This window comes from Akebia trifoliata, chromosome 2, assembly GCF_017979445.1.
Source record: "Akebia trifoliata isolate Shusen 1 chromosome 2, ASM1797944v1, whole genome shotgun sequence".
NCBI lineage: Eukaryota > Viridiplantae > Streptophyta > Magnoliopsida > Ranunculales > Lardizabalaceae > Akebia > Akebia trifoliata.
Window position 1 is genome coordinate 6,824,281 of NC_141376.1, and position 23,255 is coordinate 6,847,535.

General features: G+C 36.0%; 3 protein-coding genes across 5 annotated transcripts; 1 reads left to right on the forward strand and 2 right to left on the reverse strand.

The window, feature by feature from the left end:
* Positions 1 to 309: 309 nt before the first annotated feature.
* LOC147409181 (pentatricopeptide repeat-containing protein At5g39350-like) lies at positions 310 to 4,932 on the reverse strand. The gene has a single exon (XM_086426235.1). It carries the CDS (start codon positions 3,539 to 3,541, stop codon positions 542 to 544), a length of 3,000 nt encoding a protein of 999 aa, XP_086282361.1. The 5' UTR covers positions 3,542 to 4,932; the 3' UTR covers positions 310 to 541.
* A 142-nt stretch (positions 4,933 to 5,074) lies between these two features.
* Positions 5,075 to 12,258, reverse strand: LOC147409182 (caltractin-like). Its single transcript, XM_086426240.1, has 7 exons — positions 12,101 to 12,258; positions 10,372 to 10,492; positions 10,251 to 10,287; positions 10,133 to 10,160; positions 9,694 to 9,846; positions 9,519 to 9,621; positions 5,075 to 5,422 (listed from the first exon to the last, which is right to left on the reverse strand). The coding sequence occupies exons 1-7, from the start codon at positions 12,101 to 12,103 to the stop codon at positions 5,358 to 5,360; spliced, it is 510 nt and encodes a 169-aa protein (XP_086282366.1). The 5' UTR covers positions 12,104 to 12,258; the 3' UTR covers positions 5,075 to 5,357.
* A 3,302-nt stretch (positions 12,259 to 15,560) lies between these two features.
* Positions 15,561 to 22,143, forward strand: LOC147409183 (Thioredoxin superfamily protein). 3 transcript variants are annotated; one of them, XM_086426246.1, is made up of 4 exons: positions 15,561 to 15,767; positions 18,033 to 18,774; positions 19,982 to 20,035; positions 21,814 to 22,143. In XM_086426246.1, exons 2-4 carry the CDS (start codon positions 18,322 to 18,324, stop codon positions 21,934 to 21,936), a joined length of 630 nt encoding a protein of 209 aa, XP_086282372.1. In that variant the 5' UTR covers positions 15,561 to 15,767; positions 18,033 to 18,321; the 3' UTR covers positions 21,937 to 22,143. The 3 variants fall into 3 exon arrangements, with proteins under 3 accessions (XP_086282372.1, XP_086282376.1, XP_086282380.1); XM_086426250.1 differs by having other exon boundaries at positions 18,071 to 18,774; XM_086426254.1 differs by having other exon boundaries at positions 18,158 to 18,774.
* The last annotated feature ends 1,112 nt before the right edge of the window (positions 22,144 to 23,255 follow it).

Consider the following 23,255-nt stretch of genomic DNA (forward strand, 5'->3'; position numbering starts at 1 on the left):
ATAAGCATTGTCTTGTGTGCAGAGAAGATAGATTTTTTTTTTTAAGGTTAAAAAAAAGAAAAAAGCGTCTATGGTTTATCTGTATACTGATTGCTAAAGTGTTATTTCAAGTCACTTTGATAAGTGTTCTTGTTTGGTAACATAGTCAGATATGATAAGATGGTTCGAATTTGTTTGATGAAATACTCAAGAAAAAAAAAAAAACACCTAGAAATCTATGTTTCTCTATTTAGATTTGGTTTACTTTGGGAGAAGTGAAAAAGTATGATCGATATGAATGGTAATTGAGTTGCAATTTAAATCCCCCTACATGAAATCCTAAAATTTTATACATTATAATGAACCAAATTCCCCAAAAATTAAAGTGCAAAAAATCTATGCAGAACAATGGTCTGAACTGTGGATTCTCGATATGGACAATGGGTTTCATATTTACAATATATGTATCAGAACAAAGGTGGCCTATCAGTGTATATGTTTCACTTAATCCCAAGGAACAGCTCAAGGCATGGAGACATAAATAAACTCTCTCTGGAATCTTTTAGTATCCATTAACCTCAATAAAACTAAAACCAGGTACCTTTCTCAAGCTTCTTTCTTCCATACCAGACCTTACTCTATTAGCCTCAGTCCACCTTCCAGCTGTTGCATATACATTGGAAAGCATCACATACGATCCCGAGTTTTCTGGGTCCATATCAAACAGCCATCTACCAATTTGTTCAGCAAGTTTGAAATCGCCGTGGATGCTACAAGCACCAAGTAAAGACTCAAGCAAACTCGAAGAAGGCTTAAATGGCAATCCCTTAACAAGGGCATACGCCTCACTCAAGTGACCCGCTCGGCCAAGAAGGTCTATCATGCAAGCATAGTGTTCTATTCTTGGTGTGATACCATATTCTTCTACCATAGATTGGAAAATTATCCTGCCTTGATCAACAAAACCGGCATGGCTACATGCAGATAAAATGCTAATAAAAGTAACATCTTCGGGATCTAACCCAAAACATTTCATCTGCGAGAAAAGATCAAGCGCAGCTTCACCATCCCCATGAATACCATACCCATTGATCATAACACTCCAAGAGATAGCATCCTTTTCCATCACACCATCAAATATCTTTCTTGCACTTGAGATGTAACCACATCTAGCAAACAAGTCTATAAGGGCATTGCTTATGAGTAAATCTTTCTCAAAGCCCTTACAAACAATGTAAGCCATCACGGAGTGAGTGAGAATCGGGCTGCTTAGTTGAACACAAGCCGAGATTAAATTCAAGATTGTTACATGGTCGGGCCCCACTTCCATTTGGAGCATTTCACATAAGGAGGCAACTGCATGCTTGGCATTTTTGCTTCGTACATGTACAGACATCATAGCATTCCACACGGAAACATTGTTCTTATCTGCCTTCTCAAACAGTAAATGACATAAACTTACATTCTCAAATCTAGCATACATGCATATAAGGGATGTTTGGAGAGGAGTCTCTAATATGTCCCCACTTCTAAGTGCAAAGGCATGAATTAACCTACCTTGCAACTGATTGAAGCATATAGGCAATATATTCAACAAAGTCACGAAATTTGGCTTCTGACCCTGCATTGTCATTTGGTGAAACAAGACCATCACCTCCCTACAGAAGTTATTGTATCGATAGCCAGTTATTAGAGCATTCCAAGAGATCACACTCCTTACTGGCATGCCCTTGAAAACTAAGTGCCCGGAATCAAGATCCCCACAATTGGCATACATACTAATAAGTGCATTTATGAGAGAAACATTGGAGTTGAACCCGCTTTTGATTACATGGCCATGAATAGCCCTCCCTTGTACAAGTTTCTCAGTCTCACAGAAACTAGGCAAAATGCTTATCAAGGTAACCAAATCCAACTTCACGTCCTCTCTCTGCATTTGGCGTACGGAGGTAAGCACACTTCGCATGTCACCATGATGAACACAACTGGATATTAAAGTATTCCAAGAAACCACATTTCTTCTCACCATCTTACTAAATAGCTTAAGAGATGAGGAAAGCCTATCGCAATCAAAGTAGAAACTAAGGAGTGCATTTGACACGTTAAGATTCAAATCAAACCCATTTCTAACACAATAGGCATGTGCGGACATACCCAATCGAGTGTCCTTTAATCTGGTGCAAGCGGAAAGAACAGTAATCATGGAGACTAAGTCTGGCAGCAAACCCACTAATTGCATTTCGCGAAATGCAGCCAAACCCACGTCCGGTAACCCATTCTGTACATACCCAGAAAACATAGAGTTCCATGAAAGAAGGTATCTCTCTTGCATCCCATCGAAGAGGAACTGAGCTGAGTCTAGATCACCATGCTTAGCATACATCGACAAAAGGGCAGTAACCACCGAAGTTTGATGTTCAAACCCATGTTTGATTCCACAGGCATGAACAGATTCACCGTATTGAATGTTATCCAGATTATCACAGGAGGGAATAATCGACACAAAGGAGACCAAATTAGGCTGCACGTCTTCTCGGAGCATTAGCCTGTAAACTTCAAAGGCTTCACTAGACTTTCGGTTCTGTGTATATGCAGAGATCATGGCATTCCACATAACGACATTCTTTTTGTCTAGCTGATCAAACAATTCTCTACAGACAGATAAATCCTCACCACCACCATACATTGAAATTAATGCCGGCACCAAAGATTCATCCAAGAAAACCCCGTATTTGATTACAAAGCCATGGATAGATCTTCCAATACCAAAATTTCCTAAACGGGTACAAACGGGAATTAAGCTTGCAAAGGTGCTTATATTGGGCTTAAATCCCATTATCAGAATCTTCTGAAATACCTCAAATGCTTCCCTATCAAGCCCATTATAAGAATACCCAGAAAGTACTGCATTCCAGGAAACCAAGTCTGGTTGAGGAATTCTATCGAGAAGTACACGTGAGGTTCTCATATTACCAGTTTTCGCATACATATCGATCAAAGCAGTCTGTATAACAATGTTTTGCTCAAACCCTTTTCTCAGAACAACAGAGTGAATCTCTTTTCCAGTTCGGAGAGAACGTAGTGATGTGCAGGCCTTAATCACAAGAGGGTATGTGTAATTGTCGGAGCTGCAGCCCGATTTGAGACGTCTCATGTAGAGACTTAAGAGATTAACATATAGCCCATGATTTGAAAGGCACTTGATCATCAAATTCTGCAAGAACAAATTGGGTCTTTCTATTTTGGTAAAAACATCGAGAGCGAGTTCTGGGGCACCCAAATTGAAACAAACTCTAATACATTCTCCAACCAGAAACTCATCTTCCATTACACCGTGCACGATTAGGAGAGACTGAACTTGCTTCAGATCTGTGATATTTTGGCAGAGGTGCAACAGATGTAGAAAATTAATGGCATTTTGATTAGTGGAATCTAATATAGTCGAATTCGTGGACTTGTGATTTTTGGGTTGTTGAAGATAACTACAGAAGCGGCATGGTGACGACATAAAACGTAGAAAAGATGAAGCAGAGAGGAATCCAAAACGCAGTTTTAAAACCATGTTTTCAAACAGGAGACCGTTACTTGCTTGCAGTAGCCGTTCCCGCCATTTCTGTTCAAACTACGAAACGAAAGAGAGTTGAAAATAGAGACGTTGGTTGGAGGGGAAAAGTGAAGGAAAGATACAAGTTACCTAAAAATTGATAACTAAACAATAGATATGAATTACTAACTGTTGTTTATATTGAAATCCTACATTGCCACACATCTTTTTTTAGCAAACAATGAATTTTGCAGATGGTGTTTGGTGGTGCACATATCCATTCTAATTTTTAATGATCACACCTCCTTTCCATTTCTTCTCCCTCTTTTTTGGAAGTTCTTTGATTTGGTTTCTTCTCGAGTAACATTTTTTTCTTTGGCCGGCCACACGTACCATGCACCTGCACATGTACAACAGTTAAATATACCACTTTATGTGGAGAGGCATACAGAGACTCGAAGGTGTGACTTGAAGAGCAAACCCAATCGTCCTTACCATCTTAACCATCCCCAGGTGGATTACTCAAGTAATTTAGAGTTATAAAATGCTTGGTTATAACTTACACTGGGAATGTAATTGATGAAGAAATATGGCATTGACTGTAATTTGTCATCTTGATTTCAGGGACCTTTTTAATTCCATAAGTTTTTGAACATTGTTTTTTTTTTTTTTTTTTTGAACAATTATCATTTTTTGAACATTATCACTCTCCCAACCATAATAAGAAGTATAATTCACAGTTATAACATAGGAATCCAAATGTTGCCTACAAATCGTAAAATTCTCCGAATAAGGGACTAACCGATGAATTCAGTGAATCAATGACTTATGATTTGATCTTGAAATATGATAACATTTTTACATTTTCCCTTAAAAATTTTTATTTTCTTTCGAGTACAAATCTCAAGAGCATAGGATTTTTAAGGTGGTTGAAGATGAATTTTGGTAAGAAACCTAGAAAAGTCATTTCTATATTTTCTAAAAAAATTTCAATTTTTATTACGAAAACTTTCCTGAAGAATTATTGAATCCAAATTTTGTTACTATGGTCAAGATTGTTCCATTCATATGAGAAAAGAACGTATTCATTTGACCCCATAAGCGGGATCACCACCACCCAATAGCATGTTGCCGCCAAAAGCAAAAGCTCGTATTTCTTCTAGAGAATCTCTTAATGACTTTTTTTGAAGTCTTGTTATCTTTACTTTAATAAAAAATGAATTTTTTTTAAAAAAAATTGCAACAAAATTTATTGAAAAAGAAAATGAACAGGTGAAATAACCACATTGTTCTGCAACTAATTGCCTTTCAAAAGTACTGTTTTAGTTTTGAATTATTTTTAAACAATCAATCAAATGGATACATAACATTATTATTTCAAGTAGGCAGTTGAAGGAAATCGCATCTCAGCATATTTAGTGTATGAAGTCATACAAATTATTATGTGGTTTACGGCTTAATTTCACACTCAATTAAATAAAAGATCTCATAATTCATCTTAGTTTCCCATGATACATATAATCTCGACCGATGAAACTATATAGATAGGGATTAAATTCGAAACTAGAACTATAGAAGAAGTACAAATTACATTATATGAATTCGTAATCAACAGACTTCTGCGAAGTGCAAAAGAACTAAACCATAAACAGATACATTGAGGTCAAAGGACTAGAGACCAGTGCACGCCCCAATAAAATCATCCAATCTACCCTTCAGAATCCTATAATTACAATAAAGAAGATATTCCAATATCGCCAAACACCAGACCATCTACCTTTAAGAGGGGAGAGAAAGACAATCCTGACATTACATGGAACCCAACACTGGAGTTCTAATATCCGTAAGTAGTCTGCCTCATCATCCTGATGAACTCATTGACATCAACTTCGCCATCACCTGTGAGCCTCAGACATTAGAAAAACATCACATGATAGCAAACCAGGCTGTCAATCTTAACAAACAAATTTCCCGTACTCTAAGTGCAGATCTAACACACACACAACTTCTTTCTCCTTAGCTCACTTCCCTCCCTCCCAGATAGGAATATAAATTGACTATTATATTATTCAATTTATATTCCTTTTCGAGAGGGAGGAAAGTGAGCGAAGGAAAGAAGGTGTGTGTGTGTGTGTGTGAGAGAGAGAGAGAGAGAGAGAGAGTTGCTATTAAACAAGATGACTTCCCCAACTGCCTACTTCAAACTCTCTATCGTTGCATGCATAAAATATTTCCATGGAAGTCATCAACTAAATAGTGTTTTTTTTCTCTTTTAAATGCACTTTTTGACAATTTCTACTCTCCATAAAGCACAAAAGAAAACTTCTCTAGGAAAAATTTCCACAAACAAAGTTCTTGATGAAAGAAAAAACTTTCCAGGAAAAAACAATTCCAAGCTAGAAAAGACAGAATATGTGTTACGAGCCACAGACATTAGTCAAACAAACATCCCTGCTATTTTGCCGCTCAAGGAAGTACAAGGTCTCATGCCAACTACTACCTATTTGATTATGGTATTATGACCCTTCAGTAAGTATGGTGAAGTCCTTTAGTTCTGTATGGGAGTTGGATGCCAACTGTTGTCACCACACGAATGATCTCATTTTGTTCTTTGGTTGAAATTTTTTCAACCTAGAGATGTCTTTGGTCACCGAATTCACTTCATACTTCTAGGCAAGACTCAACTGAAATGGCCTCAATAAAATTAGTTAAGAAGGTTTGCAGACCAATCTTAGCGTACTAATAAATAGCCTCAATAAAATCTTTTACAATTATCAGAAAAAAAGTCTCAAAAGATTTAAGTGGGAGTAAAACTAGTTTGTGGATTAGTATAGACAAAAAAGTTGAAGAAGTGTCAATGACCTAAAGTGAATAAACAAAAATGTGAACAAGGGGCCTTCATTAGAGGTAGACAAATTCTCGATGGAGTTTTGATGGCCAATGAATGTCTCGACTCAAGGATTAAGGATAAAAATAAGGGGATGATTGGGAAAATAGACCTTCAAAAGGCTTATGATCATGTAAGTTGGGACTTTCTAGAATATATGATGGGGAGAATGGGTTTTGGAGTTAAGTGGATTAGTTGAATCATGAAATGTGTTACAACGGTGTCTTTTTCGATTCTTGTCAATGGGAGTCCAGCTGGATTTTTTAGGGGTTCGAGAGGATTAAGGCAAGGGGACCCGCTTTCTCCGTTCTTGTTCCTTATTGTAGCAGAAGCTTTAGGTAGGCTGTTTAGAAGAGTAGTTGATTTAGGAAAGCTATCAGGGTTTAGGGTGAATAATGGTCCATGGATTTCTCACCTCCAATTTGCAGACGATACACTAGTTTTCCTCAATCATTCGAGAGATCAGGTGAAGGTGTTACGAGTTTTATTGAGTTGTTTTGAAGCTATTTCTGGGTTACATATTAATTTGCAGAAGAGTAAGCTTTTTGGGGTTGGAGAGGTCAATGATATTCATTTGATGGCCGTGACCTTGGGTTGTGGGCACGATTTTTTACCCGCGTCTTATTTGGGATTACCGTTAGGAACACCCTACAATAGTATCTAAATTTGGGATGGGGTGATCGAGAGATTGGAAAAAAAGTTAAGCACGTGGAAGGCCAAATATCTGTCTAAAGGAGGAAAAGTAACTTTGATTAAAAGTACCTTGACGAGTATTCCGGATTACTTTCTTTCCTTGTTCATGCTTCCAAGATCCGTCGAAAATAGATTGGAAAGACTTATGAAAAACTTTTTGTGGAATGACAAGAATGGGAAGAGGAAATATCACCTGGTTAGATGGAAGGTTATTTGCTTACCCAAGAAGAATGGGGGGTTAGGGATTAGAGGCCTTAGATTGGCTAATAGAACGCTTCTAAGAAAATGGCTTTGGAGGTTTGGTGAGGAGAGGGAGAGTCTGTGGAGGAGGGTCATTATGGCAAAGTACGGGGAGAGGAGGTTAGGTTGGTTTAGTGGTGAGGCTAAAGGTTCCTACGGGTGTAGTGTGTGGAAGGGGATTCTCAATGTTGGTGAGGAGTTCGAAAAATGGATTAGATTTAAAGCGGGGAAGGGGGACAAGGTGAGATTTTGGGAGGATAGTTGGTGCGGTAGTTCGCCTTTAGCAGTTCAATTTCCGTCATTGTATGCCTGTTCTCTGAAAAAGAACCAGTTAATACAACGATTCCAGCTCTTCTTGGGATTTGGGGTTCAGGAGAAACTTTAATGATTGGGAGCTAACAGAATTGGCATCTTTCCTAGATTTCCTGCATTCAACTCATCTCAACAAAAGTGAACAGGACAGGTGGGAATGGTCGAGGGCTAAGGATTCGAGATTCTTTGTTAGTTCCTTTTACAAGTGTCTTACCCCCCCTTGCCGAGAGATCCGTCTTGGGATCCATCATTTGGTCTAAGTCAGTTCCTTCTAAAATCTCTTTTTTTGTTTGGTTGGCCTCCCTTGGGAGGATTCTTACGTTGGATAATTTGATTGTTCGGGGGTGGATCATTCCAAATTGTTGTCCACTTTGTTTGAGGGATGGAGAATCTGTAGATCATCTTTTAATTCATTGTTCCTTTTCTCAAAATATCTGGTCAAATTTCCTTGATCTTTTCCGGATTCATTGGGTCTTTCCTTGTAAGTTTTCCTCGTTATTAGTAGAGTGGGCCAACAATGCTTTCTCATCCAGAAAAAGATTCCTTTGGAGTATACTTCCATCGGCTATTGCTTGGGAAGTGTGGAACGAGAGAAATAACAGGGTGTTCAACAATAAGATGAGAAGTCCTCACGGCAGTTTTTTGGAGATCTTGGGGTATTTGTATCTTTGGTCTAAACAGAACATAGACTTTGGGGGAACTTCTTTTGATGACTTTGTTTTTAGATGGAACTCTTTATGTAACCCTTGAAGTTTTATCTTTATCTTTTCTTTTTTGTTTTGTTGCTCTTTGTGAGGCCTCCTCAGCCTCCTTGTACTCTTTTCCCCTTTATCAATAGATTATACTTATCAAAAAAAAAAAAAAAACAAAAATGGCTAGGTTTTCCCTTAATACATAAGAATATTTATTGACATACTTGTGGATTGATCACATTCTCACGTGAGCATATTCCCAAGACAGCCAAATAGATTAGCACCAAATGGTGGACCCTAGCAATGAGTACTGATTTGCTCATAGCATCGTACTAGTGGGTCCCAAGCTGAAATCTGGAAAGTTCAATATGGTATAGAAATAAATACAAACTAGGCAAACAGGTATGAAGTAGCACCTGTTTTAAACAGATTCAAGTAACATCTATGGAACATAACAGTAAGGCCAGAATGAACACAGTTCGTCAACCATGTTCAACTAAGTTCTTTGTAGAATGCTTTATCTCCCACAAACAATTCCACAATCATCAATAGGTGGGAAACCAACACCACCGCAACAGTAGCAATGTGCCGCATGGCATGGCAAGCTAGGGAGAGACTATGAAGAGATGAAAAAAATAAAAAATGTTGGGATATTGATCATGTGTTCTAGTATGTCCACATGAAATGCTTTATTGTATAAAAACACATCTTAATTTTCTTGATAAGAACTGACAAATGCCATATCTGATCCTGATCCAATGGTATTATATCTAGTGAAACTAAAAATACAACGGTTATCCCCTCCTATGTCTCAATCTTTATACCCTATAAAGAAAGTATCACTAGGACAGCTTTAATCCTTATTGCTCTCTTCTTCCTCTTTTCAAGAATACCCCAAACTTTTCCTCTTCTTCCCCCTTTTCAGGAACACCCTTTCAACTTTATTATCTTTCCTGTTTTACCCCCTTAACCCCAAAGAGGCACGGGCAAACTCTAGCGATAATAACCTAGAGAGCAGAATATTTAGCTTCAGAAGTACATATAGTAAGTAAAGCAGCAACAGGCCTAAGTGACGCCATAATTCCGTGATATGTCATGAAATTATGGTCTAGGACTTGAATCATTAGGGACAAAATACAGTACACTTAAAATTCAAAGAAGATTGACTTACGATCACCATCTGCTTCCTCAACCATCTCTCGAATCTCCCTGTCAGTAAAGTTCTCACCCAACTCCTTTGCAATTCGCTGAATGTCCGATGCAGATATCTTTCCCTGAATTTAGATCAAAGGAAGTTAGTAACCAACAACAAGAAACAAGGCAAGAACAAGAAAAGGGTACAGCACATTATTATCTTGGTCGATAATTTGAAAGGCTTTCATCAGCTCTTCTTTTGTATCCCTTTCTCCGATCTTGGCCGTCATCATATACACAAATTCATCAAAATCAATAGCACCACTGCCATCCTTGTCTACATCTGCAATCATTTGATTGATTTGCTGGAACAACCCAAAGATTCTAGATATCAGTATTATAATCTGAGTTTCACCAATATGAATTATTGATAAAGGGGAAAATATCACGAATTTTTATAAGAAAAGAAGGAAAATAATAAAAATAGATATCTTTCAATAATAAAAACAAGTTATGTGCACAATAGATCATAACGTATGTATCTGTTGTGGAAACATGTGGGTGCACGGCCTCACAGACACCTCAAACACTGACATTTTAATTTCAAAACTTAAGCACAAGAAATAAGAAATATCGAGGTGGGAAAAATACCTCTTCTGTCATTTCAAATCCCAAGGCCCTGCACAGAAAATCATTTTAGTTCTTATATGTGCCAGACCTGTGAAATTGGAAAAAGTATTAAAAGCATAGGCAACTGGGCATATCAAACCTCATGGCAACGTTCAGCTCTTTGGCGTCAATAGTGCCTTGGAAAATTAGGTCAAGCAACCAAATTAGGATGACATTTGAATATAATAAAGACCTGGCCTTGATCAGAAATTATGTTATACCTGACCCATCCGTGTCAAATAGCTCAAATGCTTCCTTTATCTCTTGCTTCTTTTGCTGAGTTAACCCATGATGGCGTCCTCTAGGTTTATCATTCCTAGATGCTCCTCCATACAAGCTTGCCTGATAAGGCACGTACAATTCAGAAGGCAGAAAAAAAAAATCATAATAGAACATATATCTATAAAGGTTTAATGAATATATCTAGTCTTTGTGGACATTTTGAAATTAATATATGGCCAGCATGCTAGATGCGACATTAATTATTAGTTAGAAATCATAAGAAATAAACATCTACGAGATAGCTTGAACTGCTATCCTAGATCAGCCTATGAACATATCTATCGAAGACCAAATGCACCTGGCCAAACTATGTACAAGTCGGATCAAGGTGTAATCCTTGCCGAGGTATTAGCTTAGACTCAGTATATTTACTAACCCTTACTAGGAGGGTTTTGAGGTGACATGAGGAAGTAAGTCAATTGGTGATCAGGGTATGACCTCGACTTCCACCAAGGACCCCATACCTTTGTTGCTAGAACTAACCATTTCATGTGGGAAACTGATTGTCAAAAAACTAGGTTTTTCCTATATTAGGTAATTGAGCACAATCTTCTACAATAGACATTTCCTAAGTTAGGCAATCAAGCATAAATGTCTCCTATGTAATGAAGAAAATTCAAATCTTGCCAGGTGTCACCTGACTTGATCGTCGGAGAGTCTTTGACGGACATTGTTGAGTGTATATTTTCCTCCACTTTCCGGCGTGTCATACCCCAGTTAAGCCCCGTGACCCTCCTATATCCATAGTTCTCCCCCTCTTCAATAGATCGGTCTTTTGGAGTAGTTGGTTGCTTAACATGGCATCAGAACGCTAGGTTCGTATAGCTCACAGGTTCAATTCTTTCCACCCTTATGTGTGAGGGGGAGTGTCGATCGTATATTTTCATCTGCTCTCGGGTGTGTCATACCCCAGCTAAGCCCTGTGACCCTCTTATATTTATAATTCTCCTCCTCTCTGACAGATGAGTCTTTTGGAGTAGTTGGTGCGTTAATAGACACCATACCGATGTCCAAGTGGCGTAGCTGACCAGAGAAGGAGGAGCAAGACCAGAGAATAAGTAATCATACCAGCGACATGAATCTCAAGGATCGTGAGAACAAATAGTTGCATGGTTAACACCACATTTACATACTAATGAAAATCCTCTAACAATAGAATTCCTCCATTTTCCCACCTCTAACATCTAACTTCAAATAAACAGATTTGTTTGATAGTCTCAGCGATACTACAACAAATGGTTCAAAGACAACAGAAGTACCCAATCGTAAAATTATAGTCAACCAAGTATATTTCCCCTTGATAATGCTGTATAGGATCTAAAATGCGAATTCCAAACGATTCGGAGTAATAACTACGCGATTGAGACACGAAATCCGAATATAACTTGATAACAAATCATGGTTTATAATATTTATTGTCATTGTGAAACAATTATCGGAAATTCTAAGTAATATCCATGAGATTGAGATACAAAATTCGATTATAACAAAATAACAGATCATAGTTTATAAATATCTATTGTGATTTGCGAAACAATCATCAGAAAAAAGGGATCAGATCATGCAAACAAAGCTTGAGACGCAAAATCTATGTAAATCAATTTAATTCGAAACTATTTTTTTTTATAGAAATTGAGAATGAGCTAGGGTTTAATTAGTATAACGAACCATCGATTTTCCTCGCCAGGAAACGAAGTCTGCTGCAACACTTCAACACGCGGTCCGCCCTTTCTTTTCCTACTATTTCTGCTTCTCTTTTTTACGCGATAACGTTGAAGAAAGGAATAATATACTAATATATATAAAGTTTTGGTTTTTTTTTGTTTTTTTTTTTCTTTTCGCGAAATTACTAATAGGTTCCGGACTTCTTGCTAAATATTCAACTTTTTTTTTTTTTTTTTTCTGGTAGCTCATAATAACTTTTTTTTTCTTGCTAAATTGGTTGATTTTGATATGTCTCTCCATGATATGAGAGTTATGCCTGTGTTTTTTATTTGTTGATCTTAGGGGGTGCAACTTAGGCCGATTCAAATTGAGAATCAAACCAATAGCTTTGGACTGGTTTGATTTGGTTTCAAGTAAGTTGTGGTTCGGTTTGGCTTAAGAAAATAGAGAATCTACCGATTTGATTTGATTCTTGTTCAATTTTGTATAGAACCGAACCGCACCTCTATATTATATATATATATATATATATATGGGTCCCGTTCAGCACCCTAAGCTTTACCACACACTTTAACAAACGCGTTTTGTCTTGCATGGGTTAGAAGTTTTGGAATGGGCTGATTTTTGGTGAGGATGATCTCTATGGTGAGGAGATCATCCTCACAAAAAATCAGCTCATTCCAAAACTTCTAACCCCATCAAAAATGGTTTACAAAAAATGGACGGTCCACGATTTTTCAACGTGTAAACATGGGGCTAAACATTTCGGAATGGGCTGATTTGTGGGGAGGATGATCTTCTAATCATAGAGATCATCCGCACCAAAAATCAGCCCATTCCAAAACTTCTAACTCATGTAGGACAAAAAAAGTTTGTTAAAGTGTGTAGTAAAACTTAGGGTGCTAAACATTTCCCTATATATATATATATATATATATATATATATGTGGGTCCCGTTCAGCAACAAACATTTTGACAAATATTTTGGCAAAACATTTTTCAAAACATGGGTTAGAGGTTTTGGAATGGGCTGATTTTTGGTGAGGATGATCTCTACGGTGAGGAGATCATCCTCACCAAAAATCAGCCAATTCCAAAACTTCTAACCCTAGTTTACAAGTTGAAAAATCGTGGACCGTCCATTTTTTAGTAAATCATTTTTTATGGGATTAGAAGTTTTGGAATGGGCTGATTTTTGGTGATGATGATCTCCTCACCGTAGAGATCATCGTCACCAAAAATCAGCCTATTCCAAAACCTCTAACCCATGTTTTGAAAAATGTTTTGCCAAAATGTTTGGTGCTGAACATTTCCCATACATATATATATGGGAAATGTTCAGCACCCTAAGTTTTACCACACACTTTAACAAACGTTTTTTGTCCTACATGGGTTAGAAGTTTTGGAATGAGCTGATTTTTGGTGAGGATGATCTCTATGATTAGAAGATCATCCTCCCCAAAAATCAGCCCATTCCGAAATGTTTAGCCCCATGTTTACACGTTGAAAAATCGTGGACCGTCCATTTTTTGTAAATCAATTTTGATGGGGTTAGAAGTTTTGGAATGAGCTGATTTTTGGTGAGGATGATCTCCTCACCATAGAGATCATCCTCACCAAAAATCAGCTCATTCCGAAACTTCTAACCCATGTAAGACAAAACGCGTTTGTTAAAGTGTGTGGTAAAACTTAGGGTGCCGAACGGGACCCTATATATATATATATATATATTGATTTATTATGAATTATTTTAAGAACTATGACATAAATTTATGACATTTTTATGGATAATTGAATGACTCCTTATATGAATTAAGAAATTTTATTCTTAATATTTATTTTTTTCATTAAAAATATATAGCTTCCAAGTAATTTTATAGGATGTTTGACAACCCATAGAATCGAACTGAACCAAATCAATTTGGTTTGGTTCGGTTCTAGTAACAATTTGGTTAGTTCTGGTTCTAATTTAGTGGAACCGACCTATGTTGGTTCGGTTCCAATTTTCTCTTGAACCGAGCCAGATTGTACATTTAGTTGACATGGCCTTGACCTAGGTCATCTATGAGAGAGTTACATAAATGACCAAAAGCTTCATTGGGATTATGAAGCTTGTACTTACCTTGAGGAAATATTATGGTTCATCTTGGTCGTTTGCATCCATAGTGGAATGGGCACTAGTATAACTCAACCACAATAAAGAATGGTAAATAAATGAATGCCAAAGAAATGAAAACGTGCTCAAAAGACCATTTACCCTAGGAATTGGTTTAATGGTAAAAGAAATGACAAAGGTTTTCTATCTCTAGTTGTGTAATCAATATTTGGTGATCTTTGACATATTTTATTGCACGTTAGGAAATTTCTACGAGGCTAAGATTGATAATTGTTGGAACTACTTCCATCCCAAAGGGTGTGGGGATACTCAACATAGTAATATAAAAAAAAGTTTGATTGAATAGCAAAAAATATCTTGGTAAGCAAATTATTTCCCTAAAAGAACACGACCAACCACACTTTGGTGCCAAATATTTGAAATTAACCAATCAGGTAAATTTCCAACTCTATATGGACATCAACTCTAAACATAAGAGAGCTACTAGTGGGACCCCAACTTTTATTTATCATAACTGATTAAAAATAAAGAAAATAAGAGAATGATCGAGAATAAGTAAAAAAGTTGGGGTGCCAATGGAAACTCTCTCATTTATTTTATTTTATTTTGCTAGATTTCAAAATTTTGAATTTAAGATTTTCCACGAGCCTAATCATAAATTGTAAATAACTATTCAAATTATTTGAACAAATGTTATAATGTTTTGCAATGTTGAGATTATAATTTGAACCAAACATTTGTAATGCATGAAGAATGTGTTTTAATCTTTAATTGGGACGTGATAATAATTTAGGGTGAATCTCCATTAATATGACGAAATTCTGGTCTCGGTACATTGTTCATTTTAATTCTCAAAACATGTTTTTACAATGAATTTGTCACTTTTATAATCTATGAATTTGTTGATAAAATACTAACTATTTTACCTTAACAACGATATCACTGGTAATTTATCAACGAATTCTTTAATTATAAAAGTGATGAATTGATTGGAAAAAATATATTTTATATCAAAATTGAAATTTGGATATAAGTTGCACACATTTTAAAAAAAAAATCTTAAATAATTTAAGAAATTAGGATGTAATAAGTAAAAGTTGGGGTGCGAATAGTAGTGATCAAATATAATGGCAGGTATCTCCAGTCGACAAGCTCTTTAGCAATTAAATAAAGAGAAAAAACAAACAAAATAAAAGTTCAAATTTCAGATCCACTATTACCACGGGTCTCTGTGTTGTAGAGATTGGCATGTTATAAGTAAAATTTAGTGTGGCAATAGAAGTTATCTAAATAAAATAAGTCGAATTCAACCTCTTTGCCGCGAGGATAAAAAAGGTTCGTCTGGTAGTTGAAATTGAATAATTGATGTTCGAGGTTCGACTAAGGTTCCAAAGGACCCACAAAGCTAGATTTTTTTTTCTTCTTCTTTCTTTACTTTCTGAAAAGTACTCTCTGATTATCAATCCTTAAAGACTTGGCTCTAAAATCTAAACCATGTCTTAATTCCACTACGATCGAACCAAGAAATCTCTTGCACTCAGTCAAGTCAGTCGGGTAAGCATTTCTTCTTTCGAACTCCCGATTTATTACAGAGCGCGACCTACAATGTTACAGTTTTAAAGATGTTTTAAGTTTAAATCTTCAAAGAAATCGATCTATTTTTCTCTGTTTTCGTCCCTATTTACTATTCTTTTGGAATCGTTCTTTGCTGTAGAAATTTAGAATTTTAAAAGAGATTTGACTTTGACTAATTCTGCGATGCGATCTGGACGGAACCCTGTTCAGCGATTTTTTTTTTTTTTTTTGTATAAAAAAAATGAGATTTTTACAAATAAAATTAATCTTATAAGTATAATATATCGGCCATTCCCTTGGTAATGGAGTTCTAGGGCTTTTGAATAAGTAGAACCAATACCGAGTTATAGAAACAAATCTTGTTAGTTCATTTAGTTGTGGATGAAATAGCTGCTCATTAGTACCTTGGTGTGTTATTTGTAGATGATGTAGTAATTGCGGATTTTAAAACTCGTTTTGATGGCTCTTCTCGGCCATGAAGGAACGAGACCGAGTCGTCTGGGACGAGATTTAAAAAAAAAATTGCCTTAGAATTAGAACAAATTATGTCTTTGAGACGATTTGTCAACTCGTCTTGTTGGTGGACGATACCAAGACAACTTGGACGAGATTTAAAACCATGATTTCAAGGGCTTTAGAATAGTTAGAACCAAGAACGAGTAGATGAGTACAAATTTAGTATTGACACTTAGGAAAAGAAATGTCTGGTAAAAATTGATGGTATAGAAATACCCTAAAACTACCACTTTCATTGTCTTAGGTCTATTATACATAAGGATAGGGATATTGAAGAAGATGTTGCTTGTAAGATCAAAGTTAGATGGTTAAAGTGGGGGTGTGCATCTGGAGTGTTATGTGAGCAATGTGCACTGATTAAATTAGAAGGAAAATTTTATAAGATTGGAGTAAGACCAACTATGCTTTATAGAGTTGAATGTTGGGTAGTTGAGAGGTATCATGTTAATCAATTGAGTGTAACTCGAATGAGAATGTTGAGATGGATATGGAAAGATAAGACAAATAAAGAATGTAATCGAGAAAATATAGTAGCTTTAATAGATGACAAATTGAGAGAAAGTTAACTGAGGTGGTTTGGGCATGTTTAATTTCTTAACTATTGTCTCATTTCCTAGGATTATGAGTGTTCGTACTAAAGTTGAGCTCTTTATATTGGTCAAATTTTGTGAATTGAACGGAACTCTGATTAGCAAATTCACTTATTTTGGTGTCTCATGTTTAGTAAATTCCTTGGTAAAGTTGCATGCAGAGTCTTCCTTTATTTATTAAAACTTCTCCATTAATTTTCTTGGTTAGAAGATAGCCTCAATAGTTAGCCTTTCTGACATGATAAATCTCTGACCAAGCCAAAAAAGAAATAGAAGTTCAACCAACTTTACTCATTCTTGAATATGTGGCAATTGTTAGTAGTTTTATGTCAAATGTTGATTTTGTTGCCACTGTTAGTGTTGCTTCAAAGGCATCATAGACGATGGCGGTGTTGATGGCTAGAACGTTAGGTAGTCAAGAAACATCAGCTTAGTAAATTGAGTGTAGCAGAGATGAGGATGTTGAGATGGATGAGTGGAAAGACTTAAGAAAGATAAAATTAGAAATTATCACATTCGAGAAAATATGGAGTAGCTCCAATAAGTGATAACTAAGAGAAACTCGGTTGAGATGTCTTGGGTATGTACAATGAATGCTGATTACAATTTCATGTAGAAGAAATATTCAAATTGAAGGTTCTAAAAGAGTAAGAGGAAGACCCAAAAGAATATGGATGGAATAGCTGAAGACATGGCTCTGGACATAGTGGAATGAAGGACCATGATTTTTTAGCCGACCCCATATCTTTAGGATAAGGTTTTGATGATGATGAGTAGGTTCTTTGGTATGTGAATGGCATGGAGCTAAGATTGAAAATCCAAAGATATAAGAATGTTGCTGATTTTACCTACACATGAGCCTACCTACATATATGCTTGTGTCTAGTTATCAAAAAGGGTGATCTTTGAAGGAAGGAGGGCTCTACATTTTCTGTAGTTGTTCTTGGTTTCTTGAGCCAATTATCATCATACACTAGCATTCCAGCATTTAAAGTTTGATATTTCCTGATCCAGAACTTCTACTACTCAGTTTTAAAATTTCGTTCGGTACAAAACACCATTAACTATCTTTATTTTGGACGTATTAGCAAAACTTAACTTATTATTTTCATTTTTATTTTTTATTTTATTTTTTCAGGTTTTGGCTAATTTATGATTTCCGATTCCGTTACACAGACTTCATATTATACTGCTTCTATCAAAGACATTGAAGGTACCATTTTCATTTCCTGTTCTAATGGCTGCCTCTTTTATTTCACTCAGCTAATGGAATGAGTAGCTAATGAAGAAAGGATTCAGCAGACTGTATAGACCATTTTGCTGGATATTTGCTTAATCCAAAACTTTGTCTTGCAACATCTACATCCTAGTGCAGCATTCAGAACCTGAAAAAATAAAAGAAAATCGTGTTTCTGCTGTTTGTTGCCATGCAAAGGCAGAGTCTTCTCTATCCTAGGGTTCCTTTCAACTTCACAAAAGTTCCAGATGGACAGCTTGATTCTGGAGTTGTTAGTGTACTTCCCTGCTTTCTGCCTTACAAGAATCATGTTAGGTTTTGGCTAGTAAGATCGAAATTCCCTTCTATCATGTCGAATGTAAGCCTGGATACACAAAAATTGAGAAGCAGCCTTCAACATGAAAATCAAGGAGAATTATCGGATGAAGATGATGAGCTTTGTCCTGTTGAATGTGTTAAAGAATTTAAGACAGACAAGGAGTTCATTAAAATCCTTGAGAAGGCCAAGGAAACTGATTCTTTAGTTGTTGTAGATTTTTATCGCACTTCATGTGGAAGTTGCAAGTATATAGCGCAGGGGTTTTCCAAATTGTGTAAGGGATCTGGTGATCAAGAAGCTGGGGTTATCTTCCTTAAGCATAATGTGAGTATTGCTATAGTTGATTTTGCTATTATAATTTCGTATTTTTATCTAATAGCACAAATTTGGTGAACGGTCTAGAAAAGTGCTTAAGTGTGGATGTTTATTACAATCTGATCAGGTTGATTTGTGGCCTAAACAATCCCTGATGATAAGATCCATCCCCTAGAGGCAAGGAAGCCAGCTTATTTGCCTCATCATTCCTCATGCATTTGGAACTTTGTTTGATAATAAGTGGAAATGTTTCTCTTATAGTCTCGTTCTGTTATGTTTCCTTTTATTCAAATTCATTACATCCCTGGAAATTTGTTTGTTTTTTCTGATAAAATATTTAGGAATATCAAGTCATATGCATCTAACTCCCTTGTTGTTGGCAACCCTATGTACCATCCACATCTTTCACCAACTCAATAACTCATCAATATGAAGTGTTTGCTTGGTGCCCCCTTTCTGGACTATAGCATAGCTGAAGAATCAAATCAGTCCTGAGGAATATTACCTTCCAAAATAGAGGTGAACTTGGGAAAAAAAGAAAATAATGGTTAGAGTTGTTTTTTTTAAGGGTATATTAGGAGATCACAATATTATCCATCAGGTGTTGTTTTTGGCATTGTGCCCCATCCAAAAGATGCCCACATCAAAATTGAGTTGCACATATATTATTTGGTTAAAATTTAATGACTACGATTGACCTCTGGTCATTATGTATTTTAAATTTATCTACAAATTCTTAAGTCATTTGTCACTCATCTCATCTGTTTATTATAAGTGTATGGTCCAAAGATCACCTGAAGCTATTTGTTATATTACATTCATGGTTTAAAGTCTTGGTCTCAAGGTACATTATAAGTGTATGGTCCAAAGATCACCTGAAGCTATTTGTTATATTACATTCATGGTTTAAAGTCTTGGTCTCGAGGTACATTCTGTCCAGTTGAAAAACCGAGATTTCCTCGCCAAGATCATATGATACAAATTGAGACAATGACGAGACAAACTAATACAGTCCTAGCCAAATCCCCCCCAAGTATCATTTGATCACTCCCTGGACCGAAACGTTTGGCCATGATGTTCCCACTTGAATTGCGACTTTGAATCAGTTTTTTTTTTTTTTTTGGGTTGGTGGGTGGAGAGGCTTGGGGGGGAGGGTTATTATAATTATAATTCCATTAACTAAACAGGCAGTTTTTCTTTCCACTATTTACTACAGGTTGTTGATGAGTACGAAGAACAATCTGAGGTGGCTGAGCGACTAAGAATCAAGGTGATTTTCTTTTCTTGGGTTCAGCTTCAAGCTGAAGCTTTAGTATTAACTAGGGACGGTTCTTTTCCCTCAAAGGTGCTTTTTTTCTAGGGAAGGCTCTTTTCCATCAAAGGTGTCGTCTTATTCAAATAGTCTTTGAAAAAGCTTATGCTTTTGAGGAGGCACACACCTTTTTGCTGCCTTTTGACCAAAGAGTACATCTTATGGGGATGTTTTGTATTTTTCTCCTTATTTTGTTGTATCATTACATAGTACGCTTTAAGTCTTTATAATTATAATGTTTTCCCTGCTATAATAGTTAAATTATATAAAAGTCATTAACTTATTACAACTGTTTTTGCCCTATGTTCTACAAATCTTAGTAGATTTGCTTACTCCAAAACTGTCTCTCTTCCTAAGTTCACTCTTTACCGTGAACATTCGTTGCTTCTTCTAATCTTTCAGTAATGTTATGCGTTTTTCAGTTATACCATTTAGTTAGAGTGGCTGTTACACTCTCAAGTATTGCTTTTTGTCAGAAGGATTAAGAACTTTGACAGTTAGAAGTATGAAATTATTGATGTGGTTCAGGTTAATTTTTTTTTGAAAAGTATAATATATTGATAAAGAGGAGAAACAAAATACAAGGGGGCCGAAAAAGCCTCCACAAAAGTAACAAAGAAAAACTACAGCATCACTAATCACATAAAGAGTGCCATCGAAAAACAAATTCATCAAAAGTTGTCCCCGCGAACTGTATGTTCCGTTTTGACCAAATGTATAAAAGACCCAATATCTCCAAGAAGCATGCATTAGTTTGGATATTAAATTTTAGAATATGAAATCGTTACTTGTCGTAATTTTTATCTTGATTTTATCTTTTGGGGATATTTTGCTATTTATTAATTTTTATATTTAATTAACTGAATGGAGGAAAAAGTTTTCTTTAGCTGACCCAAATCTTTGGGATAAGGCTTTAGGATGATGACAACTATGATATATAATTAATTATTAAAAAGTGCAAGCTCGTTAGGCTTATGTCACAAGGCTTTAATTAGTGAGGCACCCTTCCTCATGCATCAGTGTTTAAACTGTTGGTTGGCATTACATGAGTGTTTGTTACATAAAATATCCCTTATTTTGTTGAAAATGGAAGATGTGAAATATATTGTGTTCATGAACAATGGAAATTTCCCATAATGCTGAGCTCAATGGGTTTCTTTTGCTGTAAATCTATTTTCAGGTTCATGGCAAATCCAATGAATTTTAGACGAGTTAGGGGTTCTACTTGGTTTCAACTTCCTTGTTAAATAATATAAATGTTCAAAGAGATGGTTTTTGGGGTGAAAACTAAGAAATTCAAAGCTCTTATTTGAAATAGTGTGTACACAATGGAGTTTGGATGAAGTTCATATATATATATATATATATATATTTCTACCAATAAACTGAATAAAATGATCACTGCATGGATTTTGAAGACTTTGCATGGTTGGGGATAGCGATATGGTGGGGTCTACCTTCTATAGTCCAAAGGAGGATTAATTGATCAAGGAAATAATATCCTCTAGAAGCATGTTAACCAATTAATGGAAAATTGGGTAATTTGTCAAGGATATGGGGTCGACTAAACAGATTCTGTTCCTCCTTTCCCATCCACAATGACACATGCTTTGTAGATTGTTAGAAGCATTTTAATCCAGGAATGCATTTTTAGGTCTTCTTGCTCATGTGACATTGAATAGTTTGATAAACTAAGTACTCTTTTACTCAATATAGATGGATTTCAAATGATGCAGGCAGTGCCACTCTTCCACTTCTATAAAGATGGAGTCCTGTTGGAAGCATTCCCTACCAGAGACAAGGAGAGGATTGTTGCCGCAATTCTTAAATATACATCTCCTACTTCTCAGTACATTTAGATGAATCAGGTTATATTTCCGTGCTTCACTCTCCGTACAATGGTATTGGGACTAGAGACCAATGTTGGTTTCAAAATTCATGTAGTTGAATGCAGAAAATCTGTATTTAGAATACATATATTAATATCATTGCTTCTACCATTCATGAGAAAGAAATTGTCATCTTGAAAAAAGAATAGTTGGAATCTATGTATCTGCATTTGTGATTTCATGCTATTGATCTATTATAATATCAAATACTCATCCATTTATCTGTTTGACATTTATTTACTGGTTCATTCATGAATTGATGAAGCAAATTGAACCCTAACATAACTTCTAATGAGAAGACTTGATCTGAAGATCTTTTGATGACACACATCACGATGAGTACAGGGCTAGAAAAATCCTCCACAGATAATGTTAGGAATTAGGAATCGTGTGATTTATTGACCTAACTAGCAAAATTGACATTCGACTAATGTTTCTTTATCACTACCCATCAATTGCAGTTAACAGCGATAGTTTCTTAGTGTAGCTAATTCATGCCTTACTTTTTGTGCAAAAGATAACCCCCTTTCATGACTCAAAGTGACCCCCAACATAGATGCTCCCCCTTGACTTAAGCTTGAACCCATGGCCTTTCAACCATATCATATGTGGCTTAGGTTCTGCTTGGCCATGAAAATATCTGTCTGATTTGTCAAAATCGTTTCATTTTCTTTGCAGTTATTGTCATCACTTTTATGGGTTTTTAACTAGCATTGTTAAACATTTAATTGCACCTGTAGACATCTTTTGTTGAAATTTGTATACAGGAAACTTTTTGTTTTTTCAAAAAAGGTCTCTGATTTCAGGTTTGTATTAAGCGCAATGTTGAGAAGATTCCGTATATTCCAGTTTCTTAAGCTTCCACGTTGCAAGCACACGCACTTGAAACTTGAGATTTATTTTCCCAAATATTTACATCAAGAAGAACATTCCAGACCATGGAGTCACATCAATTCCAACTCCTTTAATAGTCACAGTAATGAATGAAGCTCTTTGTGGACAAGAACATTACCATTGTTCTGTTAGGGGTCTTGTCCATTTTATAGCTTCGTGTACCAAAATGATTCACAAAGCTAATATATTTCTTGGAGGTGTGGGATAATTAGGGTTTTATCTCTTAGTAATTGGAATTGCATGTCATTGTGAGAAAGAGAAAGGTTTAGAATTTTGTTTTGGAGGAATCCCTCTTTCTTCTTTTTTTTTTTGTTAGTTCTAGCAACATCCATTCATCACACACACAAGGTAAGTGAGGGAATGCCCTCGTAGGTGGGCCGAAATATTGCTCGTAC

Bases quoted from the DNA above. Each gene is read 5' to 3' on its own strand.
- LOC147409181 (XM_086426235.1), bottom strand. From the start codon at position 3,541: ATGGTTTTAAAACTGCGTTTTGGATTCCTCTCTGCTTCATCTTTTCTA.
- LOC147409182 (XM_086426240.1), bottom strand. The intron at 10,161-10,250 runs GTTTGATATGCC...TTTTCTGTGCAG, and splicing joins GAGCTGAACGTTGCCATGAG to GGCCTTGGGATTTGAAATGA. The intron at 9,847-10,132 runs GTATTTTTCCCA...GGGTTGTTCCAG, and splicing joins GATTTGAAATGACAGAAGAG to CAAATCAATCAAATGATTGC.
- LOC147409183 (XM_086426246.1), top strand. From the start codon at position 18,322: ATGCAAAGGCAGAGTCTTCTCTATCCTAGGGTTCCTTTCAACTTCACA. The intron at 18,775-19,981 runs GTGAGTATTGCT...TATTTACTACAG, and splicing joins TTATCTTCCTTAAGCATAAT to GTTGTTGATGAGTACGAAGA. The intron at 20,036-21,813 runs GTGATTTTCTTT...CAAATGATGCAG, and splicing joins CTGAGCGACTAAGAATCAAG to GCAGTGCCACTCTTCCACTT.